This window comes from Eptesicus fuscus, chromosome 2, assembly GCF_027574615.1.
Source record: "Eptesicus fuscus isolate TK198812 chromosome 2, DD_ASM_mEF_20220401, whole genome shotgun sequence".
Classification (NCBI taxonomy): Eukaryota; Metazoa; Chordata; class Mammalia; order Chiroptera; family Vespertilionidae; genus Eptesicus; species Eptesicus fuscus.
In genome coordinates, this window is record NC_072474.1 from 93,757,020 (window position 1) to 93,776,060 (window position 19,041).

Sequence of the window (19,041 nt, forward strand, 5' to 3'; positions counted from 1 at the left end):
TTTTCTTAAGTGCCGTTTTATTTTACTTATGACCTTGATCAAGTTATTTAGCCTTTCTGTGCCTCCTTGGCCTCATCTGTAAAGTTAGAATACAGGATGGGGAAAAGGAGGTTTACAGTTATGGGTATGGAAAACTGTTCATTCTTGTACTATTATTTATTATTGTATTATTTTCTATATGAACAACTGTAAACCTACTTTTGCTCCGTCCTATATAACAGGAGCAGTCTAACTCAGAAATCTATTGTGAAGACTAAATGAGTTAATATACTAAAATGCTTAGAACAGTGCCTCACGGATAGTAAGCACCAGTCAGTATTAACTGTATTATTTTATTATTTTTCGATATTTGTAAAGTACAGTAACATTTTATGCATATTGACTAAAAAATTGTCTGACATTAAAGTCTAACTTTACAAACAAAATTTGAAATGGTTTCCCCCAATTAAAAATGTCAAAAAATTAAAGAATTTCAAAGCTGCCAAATCAAGGGAAGTGTAAACTGTTTGTATTATGGTCACATGGTGGGCCATGTGTAAACCTTGCTGACCCCGTTAAGAATTCATCATGAGTTAAGCTCTTAGGAACCTATAGTTCTCATGAAAGGTGATAACTGTTACATAGGGTCTAAAATTCTCATGGTGTAACATAAACTAAAGTTTGTGTTTTAATACCAAAGTAATGATTTAGATGACTCCCATGGAGAAAAGGTGGCTAGGTTACAGACCCAAGATCAAAGTTAAAAGAAGAGGAACTTTTAAATCACTTAGATCTGTGGCAGCAGAAACTACAAGAAGCCTAAGTCTCAGGCAGATACTTCTCCTAGCTAGAATACAACTGATCAAACATATTAATAATGTTTGCTGCCTCCTAAGTCCTTATGATTCTGTGTATGTAAAACCACTCAGCGGCCTTCCCTTTTTCTAATAACTGAAAATTTCAGTCTAAGTTTTGGGGTGTAAATAAAAAATATTACTGCCTAAATAAATTCTCCATGTATCTTATGTATTTCCCCATTATGTCTTTAATATTTTAAGATATCTATAGTATACTCAAATAAAATGTTTACTATATGTTTATTTGCAAATATTGTATAAGAAAAAGAAGCATTCCCAAGTTACATACAAAAATTTGATGAATATTAGTGTAGCTTCTTTTGACATTAACAATGATAGTTTTTGATTTGTTTACAGTAGAAGAGCAACCACCCAGAGAGATGCTCATTTAACTAAAAAGCTAGGGCCCAATAAATGTATCCACCCTTGTAACAAAAATCAAAGACTCAGAGCCAGAAGACTAAGAGAAGATGTGAGAATTAGATATATTTAATCTAGAAAAAAAATGGAGAAGTAAAAATATACACACAAATGACATTTCTAAAATCTAGATGTTTGTTTTATCCTTTTTTTTTGCAATAAGGTGTTAAGATAGAAATTTTAAAGCATTGGGAATATTAAATTGCTTTGACATATTTCCCCTTTACTAGTATATCTAAAAATCAGAGACATTTTACATATATTTTATTTTTGAAAAAGGTATTTTAGAAATAGTTTGGTTAATGTAGATGTGAACTGTTTACTCCCACTTTATTATTTACTTTATCAATCTTCTTGACTAAATTTTTTTAAACAATGACATTTATTTTAGATTTTTAAAAATGTCATTTTCTTATATTTACATCTCCTATAAATAGAAATATCAATTTCATAGTCTTGAAGTATGCACATAGCAATCTCAGTAAAAGGCAATCTTTTTCTTTTGTAATGAATATCCCAACAAGATGATATTTCAATATGGATACTAAAAAATAGATTAATTTAATTTCAGTAATCATTAGTTAAGCAAACTACCTTTGTTGTGAGGAAGTAAATTATAGTAACCAATGTGTGTATAACCTTTCCAAGACTATACATGTATATAAATTTCATACACACATATGTAAAATCTCTCCAAGTAGTAGATACATGTTAAGATTTTTATAATTTATGCTGATAAATGAATGGTTTGTCTAATTTTGTTAAAATGTTGATACATTGCATTGATTTTTTAAATGGAAAAGTGACTACTTTTTGGTTTTCCACAAAAATGATAAGCCCTGAACTTTTTAGTTTATATAAATTATTCTCCTATGGCAACAAGTCTCAAAACAACCACCAACTTCCCCCCAATACCACCCCAATCCCCCCCAATCGAACAAACAAACCAACCGAAAACAATGAAACCACATTAACTCAATTGATCTCCATATTAAAATTATTAGTTTCCTCTAATCTCAAGATAATGCCAAGTCACAGACTAATTAAAAATTTTTTAATTAAAAAAAATTTAAAAAATAAATATACTAGTTATCTATGTAAAGATATTCCCTTCTCTCCATTACACAAATGATAATAGGTGATTAGTCTATATTTATCACTATTCCGACACCACAGTTTATAATTCAATATTCTGAAGGTTAGAAGGGAAGGCAGTCAATATCCCTAAGTAAGATTTATTTGTTTTTTTTTTTTCCTAAGTAAGATATATTTGAATATAAGAACTCATTTTGTCTCCATCTCCTACATTAATAATCAACATACAAATTACAAGTGTTATCAAAACCTGCAAAGAGATTTTAAAAGAAAAATAATCCATAATCAAACTAAACAAATGATAAGCTATGCATGCCTTTAAATATTTTGAAATATTTGTGTAGATGAATAAGAAAGATGACTTTCATATTCTAACTTGTACGTAATATTGTACAGTAGTTTATACTAGTTAATAAGAAAATCCATTTCAAAGATAAAACCAGGTTCTAAGGATGAATATGGATAAAGTCATTATGAAATTACCAATGTTTTATTTTCTCCCCTCAAACTCATTTCTCCTCCTCCTTGCCCCCTTTCACCAGCTGACCACAACTAGCCCTCTACATTCCTTTAAACTCTCCTGAAGGAATGTCCCTCATTTCCCTAAATAGCACAATTTTCAGTGAAGTGAAGGTAACAGGAATTAGTAGCTGTCATCTTAGAAAGAGACATGTTACTGTATTCTCTGTATTAGTCTGGAGAGCTGCAACATAGACAAGACAAAGAGAAATAACCATAAAAAGACTATTGACAACTACATGGTGTAAAAAAATTATTGACAACTACCGTGTTACCTCCTTATAAAACCTTTCATTTTCATTAAGATTTTAAAATGACTCTATAATCTGTTGCAAACTAAAATGTCATAAAATATTTATACATTAGAAATGTCTCTAATAGTTTTGCTATGATTAAGAAAGGTAAAAGGATGAAGCAAACTGCAAGGCAATGATGCATAAAACTGTTACTATATATTCTTTTCAAGGCAGAGCCAGATCTATATATGGAACACAAGATATTTTAAAAAGAATGCTATTTGTTGTCTTTATAATTTTACAGAATATTAGAATAATCCCAGCAAAAGTCCCACATTTGCATACCAAGATATTATATATGTGTTTGCACGAGGTACATACATATATGTTCATAAATTTTAAATAATAATACTAAGTTATCTTAAAACATTATAGAGAATATACCCCACCCCCATTTCTAACAGTAAGAAAATCATCGACCTGCACGAACTGGAATCAGATTCATTTTCTTCTTCACTAGTGCCATCATCCACTTCTGGTCTATCCAGCCAGTGTGCACCGCCACAATCTTCTGCTGTAAACTCAAATGCAGGGACTTCAGAGGTGGATGCCATTGGCCAAGAAGGTGAACTCTGAAAATCCAGTTGGCTGGACCTTCGGTAACCAATTGAAGCCAGAGGCAATTGTAGGCTACATGGATCTAAAAACTTTCTCCCACCGTTTGCTCCAGTCTGTCCTCGATTCCAAAATTCTCCCTGCTGGCTGTCAACTGTAGAATTAGGAGATGATGCTTGATGGCCAAACCACCTCCATCTGATTTTCAAAATCTGCTTCACATCAAACTCTTTACGAGAACCAGACATCCTCAGAGAAACCAAGTGATCGTCTAGGCAACGGGCAAAAAGCACTGCACACAAATCTGTGCATCCAACCAAGACAAGAGAAGTATATGCCCTGCTGTACACAATAAACAGATTGAAAAGAAAATAAATCACATTCACATATATATCTACATTTACTTTTACAGCACTATATCAGATTATAAAGAACAAAGGATAATGAATAAAGATGAAACACGGTGGAACATTCCGTTCAATCAGAGCAAACTCATCCACCTATCCTGAAGCAGCTAGCCCACTTTCCTCTGCTCTCCTTTCCCATACTGACCATTAGCTCTCACAAACACTGACAGCATTCATTAAAGCCCTTTCAAATGCAGAACACTACCCCCTTTCCTTAAACCACAAATGACAGAGACAGAAAGCACTATCCCTCACAGTATCAGTCTCTGCTGCTTAGTATATTAACTCTTTTATTGCTGAAACAAGAAATTTATTCCAGAGCATTTTCCTTTGTACTTAAAAATCACTGTAGAACTAAAGTGTCTCTATTTTTACACTAAGTTCCTCCACGAGATATCACAAAAGAATAGTTTTTTTTAATAAGCATTTTTTAATTAGATGAGTTATAGTGGTTTTTCAAGCTGTGCTCTTTGGATGGGGGATGAGGAAGGAGGAAGGGAACAAAAGGTGAGGTTCCAGTTTGCTGCTTTCCACCTCTATCTTCGCCCTTTAGGAAAGGAGTGCATTTAATTAATAGAGTAAGATTCTGGGTAAGATTTCATTTGAGCAAAGAATAAGGAGAGAAAGTTTGAAACTACAAAGGATCAAAATATGGCAGTACTTATTCTTCAACTAAATAACATGAAGCCAATATTGCTCTAAACATAGGATTGGACTATGATAATATCCAGATTTCTATGATACTACTTAGAAAAAGGAAAGTGTGGCTCAAGAAAGCTACCAAGGACAGGGATAGGACTATTTTGGGGGTGTACAGGCACCATAATCGTACCCTCTATTGTTAGCAAAACAAAACAATGGTCTAAACATGGTTACAATTAAGGCAAATTGATAAAGCAAATAAAAATCAATCAAATGCAATCAAATTATAAAATATTGAGTGGTTACTGTGAGCAAGATACTCTACTAGGCATTGGGGGAGGCATAGATATATGCATCTTGGTTCCTATACTCAAAAATAATTATAACCAGTTATAGAAACAAAAATATTTGATAATTTAAATATAAAAAACATTTTTCAGGGTGCTCAATATCTAATACTATATCAAGTATTTCACTCAAAGGGCAATGCCTTTTATCAACTGACCAAGAAAAAAAAAAGTGCTTTGGAGGCTTAAAATATATTTCAAGGCATATGTCAATATATCTTAACCTCACACAGCTCTTTAAGAGAATCAGAGTGAGAGGCATGAAAAGCCATATACAATTTTGTGCTAAGTATTGTAGGACAAACCATAAACACTATAAAAAAGAGAAAGGAGCTATCAGGATGGTGTGGGATGGTATAGGCCAGTTATATTAAAGAGAAGGTATCCAAGAGTAGGAAAAAGTTGAATAGGCAGAATGATGATAGATTTTATAAAGGAAGAAAGACATTAAAAAAAAAAAGCATGAAGTGAGCACATTGACAAAGAAAGGGGGAAATATTACTTTAATCAGTCAGCCACACATACCTAATTAATTTTAAGGAGTACAGTTGGATAAATATGATGAGATAAAATGCCTTGAGCACACAACAAAGGTATAAAGACTAGCAGGCAATACTAAGTGGACTATCGAATAGAGCAGTGTTTTAGGAAATTAATTAGGCAGTAGTATGCAAGATGCATTAGAGTGAAATGACACTTCCCTTTCCTCACACCTCTGTCAGACTTCTAACTCCACTCTACCGATCCAACTTTATTTCCAACATAGACATACCACTTCATCTGTCAAGGTAGAGTCGAATTATGTTGCTCCCTCTTTTATATGCTGTTTGTGTCTCAATTTCTGTGGTGTTTTTAAAAATATATTTTTATTAATTTCAGAGAGGAAGGGAGATGGAGAGAGATACAAACATCAATGATGAGAATCACCGATTGGCTGCCTCCTGCCTGCCCCCACGTCCCCCAACTGGGGATCGAGCCAGCAACCCAGGCATGTGCCCTGACTGGGAATCGAATTGTGACCTCTTGGTTCATAGGTGGACACTCAACCACTGAGCCACAATGGTTGGGCCCAATTTCTGTGGAATCCTACTCATTCTTTAAGGCTCAGCACAGATATTACAATTCTTAGAAATATTTCAATTACTCCAACATTGTGGTTCTCAACAAGAACAGCACCAAACACCAACACCCCCTGCATCCCAAAAGGGGTGCTGGAAGTTGGGGCTGGGATTTTAGTTGTTGGAATGACCGAAGAGTGCTATAGGCATTGAGTGGGCAGGGGCCAGAGATGGTAAATATCTTGCAAAGGCCAGGGGTCCTCAAACTCTTTAAACGGGGGGCCAGTTCACTGTCCCTCAGACCGTTGGAGGGCCGGACTATAGTTAAAAAAAAAAACTATCAACAAATTCATATGCACACTGCGCATATCTTATTTTGAAGTAAAAAAACAAAACGGCAAAAACACCCGCATGTGGCCCGCGGGCCGTAGTTTGAGGACGCCTGGTATAGACCCACACAATAAAGAAATGCCATTGTAGTAGTTCATAATGATCTTGCCATCATTGTCTTCATTCAAATAACTATTTACCAAGCATTTATATGTACAAAGCACCACAAGAAATAGAAAAATGAATAACAAATTTTGTTGTTGTTAATCCTCATCCAAAGATATATTTTTAGAGAGTAGAAGGAAGAGAGGGAGAAGAGTGAGAGACAAAGAGAGGGGGAGAGAGAGGGAGAAAGAGACGAAAGGCAAAGCAACTGGTTGCCTCCTGCAGGTGTCCCTGAAACGCTTCAGTTCATGGCCGATGCTCAAACCACTGAGCACACTGCCCAGGGCAGATTTCTTTTTCCTTTTTTGTTAATCATCACGGGAGTGTATTTTTTCCATTGATTTTTTTAGAGAGAGTGGAAGCGGGGGGGGGGGGGGGGGCGGGGAGAGAGAGAGGGAGAGAGGGAGAGAGGGAGAGAGGGAGAGAGAGAAAGAGAAATTGGTGCCTCCCATACATGCCCCAACCAGGGCCAGGGATCGAGCCTGCAACTGAGGTATATGCCCTTGACTGGAATTGAACCCATGACCCTTTAGTGCAAGGGTTGATGCTCTGTCCACTGAGCCACACCAGCCAGGGCAAATCTTTTTTTTTAAGAGGTTTTAAACTTACACTCTGGCAGAGAAATGGATAATTAAATGAACATTACAAATGAAGACTATATTTTGATAAATACAATTTTATATAAATATAGCTTTTAATTGGATTTAATCTATCCATGTGAGAGCATTTATCAGAGATTCTATTTACAATGTGCTAGCTCCAATAGCTAGAAGTGATTTTAATTGTTCGGTTGTTTGGTTGACTGTTGAAGCCTGAACTCTAGAGTGAACTTCATTAAAGGCCACTGAGATGCCAGACATTTCTCAATATAATACAGAGGAGAAATCCAAACACTTAAGGAGATGTGAATGTTAAAATATTAAACCATGATCCCACTTCCAGGAGGGCCCAAGACCCTTTACACCACGGTATTAAGATATACATTAAATATGACCTCTTTAATGTAGTAGCTGTTCTGAATAGTCTAGAGATGCAGGTGAGAGATTAGCCATTGAAATAGGCTCTTTGATTTTAAAGGGAGTTCAACCAGGATCTCAGGTTGTCAAAGACCAAGTAGCAGCATTTAACCACTACTGCCATGATCATGGGTTCAGTCACACACACTCACACACACACACACACATTTAAATATATACATATATGTGTGTGTGTGTGTGTGTGTGTGTGTGTGTGTATATTTAAGTATATATATATTTTTAAACCCAAACTTTTGTATCAGTGAATTTATATTGTATGCTTTTTAAAATAAGACCTTTATTTTGCCAATCCTCTTCCATTCATTCTCCCTAGCAATCAATGTTGACAGACTGGTGTAAAGCCTTCACATCTTTCTTCATGTTTATAAAAGCATATACAAACTTATATATACATATATAGGAGTTTTGTTACTGTTTTATAAAAGAGACATCGTATTATATATATATATATATATCGCTCTCTTTGGCATTTTGCTTTTCTCAATTATATACATACTAGAGGCCTGGTGCATGAGATTTGTGCACTCGGGGGTGACGGGGTTGGGGCGGTCCCTCAGTCCTGCCTGCTCCCTCTCGCAGTCTGGGAGCCCTCGGGGATGTCTCACTGACAGCTTAGGCCTGCTCCCCACAGAGCAGGCCTAAGCCGTCAGTCAGATATCCTTAGCACTGCTGCAGAGTCAGGAGAGGCTCCCGCCACCGCCACTGCGCTCACCAGTCTTGAGCTGGCTTCTGGCTGAGCGGCCTTCCCCTTGTGGGAGCGCACTGACCACCAGGGGGCAGCTCCTGCACTGAGCATCTGCCCCTGCTCGTCAGTGCGAGTCATAGTGACCAGTTGTTCCACCGTTCGGTTGATTTGTATATTACCCTTTTATTTTATAGGACATATATACATATATGTTAATTAATAATCTTTTTAACAGTTGAATAATAGTTCATAAATGTAAAATACAATTTATTAAATAATCTCCTTGCTAATGGGCATTTGAGTTGATTTCAGGTTTTTGTTTTATGTTATTTAAACAATGTTGAAATAAAAATATGTGTGAGGATTTTATGTCTATGGAATTTATCGCAAGGAATAGAATTTCTGGGTTGAAGGTATGTGTATTTTATATTTAAATACATAGTTTACTTTCCTAAAACTCACATTTCCAAAACTAAAGTGAGTTTATCCCTCTAATCTCTTTTTTAGGCCCAACAGTCAACAATAAGTATTATAATTATTTTAACTCCAGATGACTACTGGGCTTGAGAATATTTTCATAGGCTATTGGCTGATTTGACTTCTAGTTTTCTTCTTTTTCAAAAAAAAATTTTTTTTATTGATTTCAGAGAGAGGAAGGGAGATGGAGAGATTGAAACATCAATGATGAGAGAGACTCATTGATTGGCTGCCTCCTGCATGCCTCCTACTGGGGATTGAGCCCGCAACCTGGGCATGTGCCCTTGAACGGAATCGAACCTGGAACCCTTCAGTCCACAGGCCGATGCTCTATCCATTGAGAGCCAAACTGGATAGGGTGACTTACAGTTTTCTGAACTATGTATTTATGCTGTGTTTTTTCCTTATCACTATCTAGATGCTCTTTCTGTATTATAAATATTAATTCTGCCTTATTTTGCAAATAATTTAAATTCATCTGTAACAAACTAAGGATGCTAAGATAGCTACAGAGGTTAAAAAGTATATTTCTAGCCGAAACCGGTTTGGCTCAGTGGATAGAGCATCGGTCTGAGGACTCAAGGGTCCCGGGTTCGGTTCCGGTCAAGGGCATGTACCTTGGTTGCGGGCACATCCCCAGTAGGGGGTGTGCAGGAGGCAGCTGATAGATGTTTCTAACTCTCTGTCCCTCTCCCTTCCTCTCTGTAAAAAATCAATAAAATACATTTTAAAAAAAAGTGTATTTCTAGTCAAGTTGGAACTCTGAGTATTATAAAAGCCCCCTTGCCAGATGAAACCTATAGTTGGTTCATCAAATGAAAAAGTCAGTACAGGTATCCCCCAGTTTTTAAAAGTTCACCTCATGCCACTTTCCCTTTTATGAAAGATCTACATTAGAACCTAATTTAGCTAACTGAAAGAGACGTGAAGAGGATTTTCACTTTTACAGAGAGAGGTAAGAAATAGCATTCAGCATTTGCTTGGCTGCAAGCTGTTATAAGGCAGCGGCACCTCCGGCAGTGAGCGTGGCACTGACTACACGCTCTTTCCCAGGTAACTACGCTTAGCATCCCAGCATCAAGCTGCCAGGGCTGTGAGCTGGGTCTGTGAGCATCTGTACCTTATCTCGGTTTGTTTTGTGCATTCCTGCTTTCCCTATATGTTAGTGTTATTTTAGGCTTTTATGTGTTATTTGGTATGATTGGGTGAGTTAGTTTTTGGATACAAATGAATGGTAATTGCTTCTTTGCCTTACGCCAGCGATTTTCATCCTTTTTCAGCTCATGGCACACATAAACTAATTACTAAAACTCTGTAGCACACCAAAAAATATATTTTTGCTGATATGACAAAAAATAGGTATAATTTTGACTCATTTACACTAGTCGGTTATTGTTATCATTTTTTGTGTTGTTTTTTGTTGTAGTTGTTATTAATCCTCACCCAAGGATATTTTTTTCATTGATTTAGAGAATGTGAGGGAGGGAGAAGAGAGAGGAAGAGAGAGAGAGAGAGATTGATGTGAGAGAGATACATTGATTCGTTGCTTCCTGCACATGCCCTGGCTGGGGCCGGGGATCGAATTTGTAACCCAGGAATCGAACCCATGACCCTTCAGTGCATAGGCTGACACTCTAGCCACTGAGCAACACTGGCGAGGGCTGCTGTTATCATTTTTTTATTTGATAATCTAAGGGAAAAGAGGTCAGAGCCCCTGACAAAATAGTCAGGTATTGTGGCTACTGGCTGCCATTTCAGCTTAGAAAGGTTTCATAGGATATGCTCTACTTTTGGACAGCAGGGAAAGCCTGTAATTGTAAAAATTATTTTTACACATCATTAAAGATTTTATTTTAATTTAAACACATAAGTACACGTTTATTCACTAATTTTTTCATATAGGGTTCATGCTTTGTTTGATACGGGCCTCCTAATGAGTTTGGGGCCTCTTTATTATATAAGCCATGCCCACAATGATCCATCATCTATTTCCACTTACAGTTTCTGTAAATGGAGAAAGAACTTAAAAGTACTTCTGAAAGAATATGAATACAGAATCCATTAGACCAGCAGTCTGTCCACCACGAGATAAAAACCTTGGGCCAGATGTAAATTAATGCACTGCTTACTTCAGGAAAAGTAAGGTTTTAACCATGCATGGAAAAAAAAGAAGTCAGCTGAACTAAACAGTGTGCTTAGTGATGTAGTTAATTTACATTCTGGTGTGAGCTCCTTATTTCCTTGAAAACCACTAACACTTTAAACACCACTTAGCTAGCTGGTCCATGGACACTTTGACAGGCACTGCTTGGGACTTGGATAATCCCCCGCCCCCATCTCTTACAGTTATCCAATTTGATAGTAAATTTGTTAATAACTCAGTTATATTAATTAAGCATCCAGCTTAATTTTCAAAGAAAGAATTCTCCTTAGTTTACATGTTTACTCATGTTTTATAATTATTATAACAAGCATAATGGCTAAAAACAGGTTTCTGAATAAACACAACTAACTTCTGGCAAGTACCTGGCATGTGCAGGAAGCAACGAATCAATGTATCTCTCTTAGCAGCCTACTTAGCCATGAGCATTCAGCTGACCCTTGGGATAAGTCAGTACATTTAACAGAGGAAAGAGAAGCATTAGGTTAGAGCTATGAGTCTTCAGAAGTAGCTGGTGAAGAGCTCTTCTGCTATTATTTCCCCACATTATCACTTATTAAAGGGAGCCTAAGTGATACAGCAGAAAGAGCCCAAGAGCTAAATCACCTACTAGCTCACTGCCTAACTGGGCAAATCACGTTTTCTTGATCTTTAGTTTACTGTTCAGTAAAATGGGGTTAAGTAAGTAGCATGCACAAGTACTGAGTAAAGACCTGGATTTGTAACAGCAGCTAGTATTTCCTAAGTGCCTAAATGAGCAAGATAATATGTGAAATACTTTACATTGAGGCATTTAGTTGTCACAAAACTCGGGCAAACGGGGTGATTCCCCTTCCCCTTACAGATAAGGACACTGAAGCGAAGTGAGGTTACATACCTAGTGAATAGCAGGGTTCATTATGAACCAGAACTGAATCTAAGGACCATATACTTTCAAGTACACACACGGCTTCTTGCTTTCAAAGTATTCTCATCTGCAACTCACAACCACCTTGTAAGGAGGCAGGGTAGAGAGGAAGCACGTTCAGAGGCTGGTGGACTAGTACAAGGTTAGACATCTAGGGTAGGGCATAGAGCAGACTTAAATTCTTTACCAATAATCTGACCAAAGTTAAAGCAAATAAGGCACTAAGAAAAGGAAAAAACACAGAGTAATTAAAGGACACATCACTCCTAATATAACAAATACTGTTAAGTTCATCATAATTAAATGTCAAAATGGCATTTATTCACCAAGTACAAGTGCCTTAGAGATTTTCACCCACTCGGCTCCCTCCCAGTTTCTGTCACTGTTTCTTTGGGCCAAGTGCTAAGCCACATTAACATTAAAAGAACCTTTTCATCCCTCAAATGTCTATCGGTTCTAATATCCAGTTATAGAGCAAGCAACATTGAAAAAATCAGCTAAATTAATATTCTATGGCCTTTTTAGCCCCAAACTCATCTATAAAAGTTATCATAGCTGATACTATGAAGGCCACAACATGATTATAACAAAATATTTACTTTTAAAAATAGCCCTTTGACTTGATGAAAGGTAAAAGAGACTTCCTTGCCACCCATGCCTTAGATTTTGTGAATTTAAGTACACATTTGCTGTAGCGCAAGGATGAGAACTGTTATACTGTAACGACAGCGAACCACAGCTAAATTTCCTGTTTGGCATGTGCGGAGACACCCAACTGTCTTATGTGTAATAAAAAGTAATAGTGTGGATAAACGTAATTTTGTCTTTTACTGACCTGAACCAAATCCAGCAAGTGTTTGTCTTCTGTGCAGCTTTATGGCGATGAAGGGAGAAAAGTAATCAATCAGTACTCTCTAGACACAAATATAATCAAGCAAAATTGCCTGGGTTCTCTGCACCCATAATAAGCCAATCACAGATCAACTTAATTCTGCTGCAGGACCAATATTATATTTATATATAATGTATATTTATATTAGAACAGTGTAAGTCGGGTAAGGAAAGAGTATAAAGGGCAATGTAAGCAATAGAAGAAAAATGTGAAGCACTCTGCTTCTTAGCTGCTTATAATTAGAAATAGTTAATCACTACAAATGTTAATTAAACCAGTTAACCATTAAAGAAACTCCCTGGCTTGCCCTAAAACTAGACCTAAAAACAAACCAAATATACTGTATTTTTCCGTGTATAAGACGCCCCCAGTATAAGACGCCCCCCCCCCTTTTCCAACCCAAAATTAAGAAATCAATATTTTAAACATTTTGCTGGTTTTCCTCTTACGGCCTTCTTCTTTTTTGGCATCTTAAGGAGTTGTTCTTCCTGTTTTCTCCACTGTCTGATCATACACTCAGTGGGAGAGGTCCAAATTGTCTCTCTGCAGCTCTATTTCCATGCTCTTTTGCATAGCTGATTACATTCAGTTTGAATTTTGCAGAGTAAGACAATCGCTTACCAGTATTTATCTTTTTATTTTTTGACATCTTTATGAGCTCAGAATGCTCAGGTCCCTGTTGCATCTGCACACTCTCCACCTCCACCTCCAATTATGGCTCATAACAATGGGCCATAACAGTAAGGCTTAGTAACAATAAGGCTCGTGATTGGAGAAAGCCTGTTTGACAAGGTATAGGCAGCTATGCACCCATAGCTCCCTCCTCGGCTGACTTCCGTGTATAAGATGCCCCTCGATTTTCAGTCTAACGATTTTAGAAAAAAAATAGCGTCTTATACACAGAAAAATACGGTATCCACTGAAAGACTGTTCTATCCTTTAACTCCAGCAAAAAAACAAAATGAGGGCTGCTAGTGAGTCAAATGAGATCAGTGGAGGCCAGAATTTCTTAGTGTTAATCCATGGTTCTTAGGCGGCAGTTCAGAGTAGTCCTCCCAAACTCTCAATCTCCAATGGTGGGGGGAGCAATACATTTAGAAGGACGAGCTGATCCAGGCCCCTCCAAAGGACCAGGCTGTATCCGTCCAGCAATTCTAAACTCCTATAGAGCACAGAATTGAGTAGTCCTTCTTTCTGCCTATAGAAGAAATTCCCCCCCCCCCCGCCCCGCAAAGCTATTAAGTAGAAATGAGCAACCAGCCTCAAGTCTAAATCCCCTCTCATCCACTCTCCACTACAGTCAAAACCACCTTCGAAAGTGCAATTCTTAACCACATCACTCTTAAAACTTGTATTTTTTGTTCTCAATCACCTACACGACAAAGAAATTTCAAGATCTTTAATATGGAATTCAGTGTTTTTAACAATCTAGAAGTCTTTGTCTACCTTTCCAGCCTTACCTTCCTCTCAAGCCCTCTTCCTATGTCACACTTTTTCCCGCCATAGTTAACACACTACATCAAAGGAAACAAAATGTATATTATTGAATAATTCCCAAATGAAAAGGACTGTGGAAGGTACTATGGAAAATACAAATATGAATAGAGTGAAAATCTTTTCTTTTTCTGCATTTAACCTTCAATTAGTTAACTCAGGTCTGATGGAAGTAGGTATGCCACCTATTCGACTAGGCAACATTGCTTATAGTAAAAATGATTAGTAAAATTTGCATCTTGACTCAGAGAACTATAAATAAGACCATAAATACCTGCTAGGAAGCCACAGCTTGGACTTCCCTGAGCGTGATGGCTCTTGTAACTGGCCTAGGGCTTTCAGGGACCCTGGAAGCTAAGTCCATGGAGTTGTGGAAGAGATACTGTCTTCGGTGGGGCATGGGGTTTCTAAAGCCAGTGTGGCTCCCGCACCTACCCGAGGTGAGCTCTGTCTCCTTGCACTTGAGCTTTCACTTGACAGGATGTCTCCTAGAGAGCTACAGGAACGGCTTAAAGGGATTGTTGTAAGGAGCACCACCCCTGATGGGGGACAGGGCTGCTGCCCTGCTGGCAAGCTGTGGTTCGTGTCTGATATCCTTCTGAGCAAACAAGCCTATGGTAGCTTTATGAGTCTGAATGTTTAGTTGAACCTAAGAAGACGTGTTCATCTGCACAGCAACAAGAATATAAGAATGTCTTAGAATGCAGTCCAGATATCCTGAAGTTTGAAACCAAACTCCTTCCCTTCCTTGTTTACTCTTTTAGTCTAACATATATCCCTGACAAATCCACCTAACCCCATACACAGCTTTTACTCACCTTTCTCTGTTGTCATTGTTTTGTTTATACCCCCCCCCCCCTGCCGACCGGGGATTCCCTTTTCTAGGTAACATCAACTAATTCCCTGTAGTCCATCTCCTCAGCCATCTGTTGAGGTGAAGCTATGGGTATTTTTCAACGAGGAAGAAAGGAGATATAGCATAGGTAAGCAATGCAAGGAAACGCTGGTAGATAAGCTAAGTACACACAGCTTCCAGAAAAAGAATGGGAATTTATTGAGAGAAAAATAACTTAAGTTGGTGGGGAGATATGGCAATAGAATGCTAAAGTGTAAAATGTCCAGATAGAGTGTCTAGACCAGCGGTCGCCAACCTTTCGGACCTCACGGACCACCAGTATCCACGGATCATCAGTTGGCGACTGCTGGTCTAGACCACTTTGGATGGTAGAAAACAGCAGAGCAAGGCAGTTTATTAAGAGCTCCTTTCTTGCCGAGACCGGTTTGGCTCAGTGGATAGAGCGTCGGCCTGCGGACTCAAGGGTCCCGGGTTCGATTCCGGTCAAGGGCATGTACCTTGGTTGCGGGCACGTCCCCAGTGGGGGGTGTGCAGGAGGCAGCTGGTCGATGTTTCTCTCTCATCGATGTTTCTGACTCTCTTTCCCTCTCTCTTCCTCTCTGTAAAAAATCAATAAAATATATTAAAAAAAAAAAAAAAAAAAAAGAGCTCCTTTCTTCCTGCATTATTAGCCACGGGGAGAAGCCAGGGAGCTCTGTATCAGCATCTAAAGCGGATGACTTGTAAGAATTAGACAATTTAGGACTCTATATACCTAGGGAGAAGGAGAAGGGATGGATGAAAGGATTAGAATGGAGGTGGCGCCTGCCAGGGTTCAGGGAGGGGATATTGTTGCTACAAGTCAGCTCCAGTTCCACCTTCTTATCTTGATTATCTTAATTAGCCTGTCCCTCTAGAATATGCAAGCTGATGTTAACTGTGTAGTAGAACTTGCAACTGGCATCGTAGGTTTCTTCAATCCCAAACTAGTACAACTGCCTCTTGCTCTATTACATACAAAGGTGCCAATTATCCTAACTTGTGATACATTATTTCCAAACTCTGATAGTGATTAATTTAAGAACTAACCAAGATGTGGCACTTAGAAAAAATATAATTCTTCTGTAATTGCTAGAGACTGCAGTTTCCTTTAATTGGGTGAACTCTTGGGTTAAAACACCCATTTAACAGCAAAAGCCAGTTAACACATTAAAAGAGGAATGAAGTATATGCACAGAGAGAAGCACTGGCAAGAAATCATACAGACCTGGAGAGGAAACACAGACCTAGCTCCTAACTTTCTATTGATTTTATTGATGACAATTGCCTCTGAAATTCAGATGCACTTCCTGCCCTTGGACTCTGTGACATAAAGCTATATCCCTCTTCTAACAAAACACTTTTTTAATTTATTTTTTTGCTTAAGCTAGTTTAAGTAATATTCTGTAACTTGTCACCAAATAATTCCTAAGACCAAAAAGGGACAAAGTGCCACAAGGTATATATACATAATCCATTTTTATCATATTGAAAGATTCTGTTAATGTTATTTTAAGGAGAAGGAAGAGAGAGGACTTAATTATAGCTATTGTCTATTGGGGTTATAAACTTTCCATTCATCTTTTTAACCTCATAGAATCTAACACAGTGCCTTCTACACATTACATTGAACCAAATGTCTATTGAATGAACATATAACTCAAAAAGAACAAAATCAACTTGGCTTAAATAGTACATCTTACTTCTTTCAAAAGATTTCATTTCCAATTAATAAAAGATGTTCTTTATAATATTCATTAGCATAATTCTGTGATTAAACACATATATCCACAAAGAAATGCTTTCTGTTTTCTAAATAGAATTTTGAAAAACATAATTTGGGTATTATTTATTCAGATTTTATTTTAACTCATGGGACTATGAAGCCTGCTTAGTGTAGTAGTGGTCATTAAGAGTGTCCTCAGACTATTCCAGTTCTCCTTCGGGGCACTTGATAGAGTTGCATTTGCCCACCTCCTTGAAGTCGAGTGTAGTATTTTGACTTGTTTGACCAATGAAATGGCAGTGGAAATTACATGTGTCATTTCCAGGTAGAAGCCTTTAAGAGGCAATGTGCAATTCTTCACATCTTTTCCCCTGCCTTAACAATTGCAGAAGCAGTGTTGAGATGGAGCCTCTGACAACTGGGACTCTGACAACAGAGCTGTCCTGCTGACCCTAACTGGACATGTATTGTGACTGAGAAAGAAACCTTAGTTGTTTTAAACCACTAATATGTGAGAGTCCTTTGTTACCAGAGCATACTTTACCTTACCTGATATACTCAACAAATCCCTCTCATAAATGGACTGAAGACACTGAGTATCTCTTGCCGGAAACCAATTCCAGCATGTAATAATTACAAGAGTTTTACCAAAAGGTTGGTGAAGCTTGGGGAGCTCAACAGGGTTGAGTCAAATGTAGTTTACCTTTTGGAAACGGCTAATGGGCACTTCCCCCAAACCTGAATAGGACTGTTAACTGCCAGACAGCTCAGGGCATTTTATTGCCTCCTGTTGGCCAAACACCTGAACAGCTGTAGGCTATTCCCCAAACTGACAATGCTTCTGTACCCTTTGAAACCTGACCCTTTGAAGTGTATTATCTCCACCTTGCCTTAGGACAAATTGTGTTAAATAAATACCACGGGGTCCTTAGACAAGTGTGAGTCTTTAGCTCCTTTAGCTGAAGATCCTCTGACCCCCAATGCCTTTCAAAATTATCTTTGAATTTAAAAATCTTAAAACATACATTCTTGTTAAATTTAAAAAACCAAAAAGGGTGAAAAGCTCTGACCCTCATTTATCTTCAGAATGGTAGCATTTTGTATAGCACCACATCATTTATAGAATACTTTCTTATAGGAGTGTCCCTTATTACCCAAACTCACAAAATCCAAACAGGAACTGAATGGATTTATATAAATTTTTGCACTAATCCCTCATTCTCTCAATTCTCACTACGTGCTAGCTGAAACTCAGGAACCACTGTCCTCCATACTCTTGCCATCTGTTCTCAGAAAAAAATTTTAGACAGCCGAAGATTGTTAATACATTCTTTATTATCACCCTTAAAGCTGTTATTCTTTTATTTTTAAAATAAATTTATTGGGGTAACATCCTATATAATAAAGAGGTAACATGCAAATTAACCCTCACGCCGTCACAAGATGGCGGTGCCCACAGCGGAGGCGGGGTTCCTGTAACGAGTATCAGCAGGGACTAGAAGCTGCGTGGCGCCGGGCCAGGGTAAGGGACCTAAGCCTGCGCCCCCCACCCAGCAGGGCTTGACGGGGGAACCTGAGGCTGCATCCCTGCCCTGGTGCCAGGCTGGGGGACCCCAGGCTGTGCCCCCCGCCCAGCAGGGTTTGACGGGGGACCTAAGGCCGCGCCCCCTGCCTGGTGGGGCTTGACAGGGGACCTCAAGGTGCGCCCCCTGCCCTGGTGCTGGGCCAGGGGACTTCAGGCCGTGCCTCCTGCTCCAGAGCTGGCCCGGGGGACCTCAGGCCTCCCCCTCTCCCGCCTGGCGGGGCTTGATGGGGGACCTCAGGCTGTGCCCCCCACCCCGGTGCTGGGTTGGGGGACCTCAGGCCGTGCCCTTCGTCCCGGGCTGGGGGACCAGAAACTGTGCCCTCCGCCCTGGCGCCAGGCTGGGGGACCTGAGGCTGTGCCTCCTGCCTGGCGGGGCTTTACGGGGGTGGGGCTGGACAGGTCTGGATCTCGCCCAATGCGGGTGGGGCTGGCTGGGTCTGGTATGATTTCGAGGCATGCACGGGTGGGCGGGGACTTGACTCTGGGTCCTGCAGCACACCCCAGACTCTGACAGGAGGAAGATTTTCATATAC

The 19,041-nt window shown here is 38.8% G+C and overlaps 1 protein-coding gene across 4 annotated transcripts in view; it reads right to left on the reverse strand.

The window, feature by feature from the left end:
• KLHL5 (kelch like family member 5) overlaps positions 1-19,041 on the reverse strand; it is an 82,556-nt gene that overhangs the window by 55,210 nt on the left and 8,305 nt on the right. For 2 of the 4 annotated variants that reach the window (XM_054729512.1, XM_054729501.1), the window contains exon 2: positions 3,587-4,063. The exons of 1 other annotated variant lie outside the window; for it this stretch is intronic. In XM_054729512.1, coding sequence (XP_054585487.1) covers positions 3,587-3,969 — 383 coding nt within the window. In that variant the 5' untranslated portion in view covers positions 3,970-4,063. Of the gene's footprint in view, positions 1-2,352; positions 2,449-3,586; positions 4,064-19,041 lie in introns of those variants that run through there. One more of the 4 variants, XM_054729516.1, reaches the window with a different exon arrangement.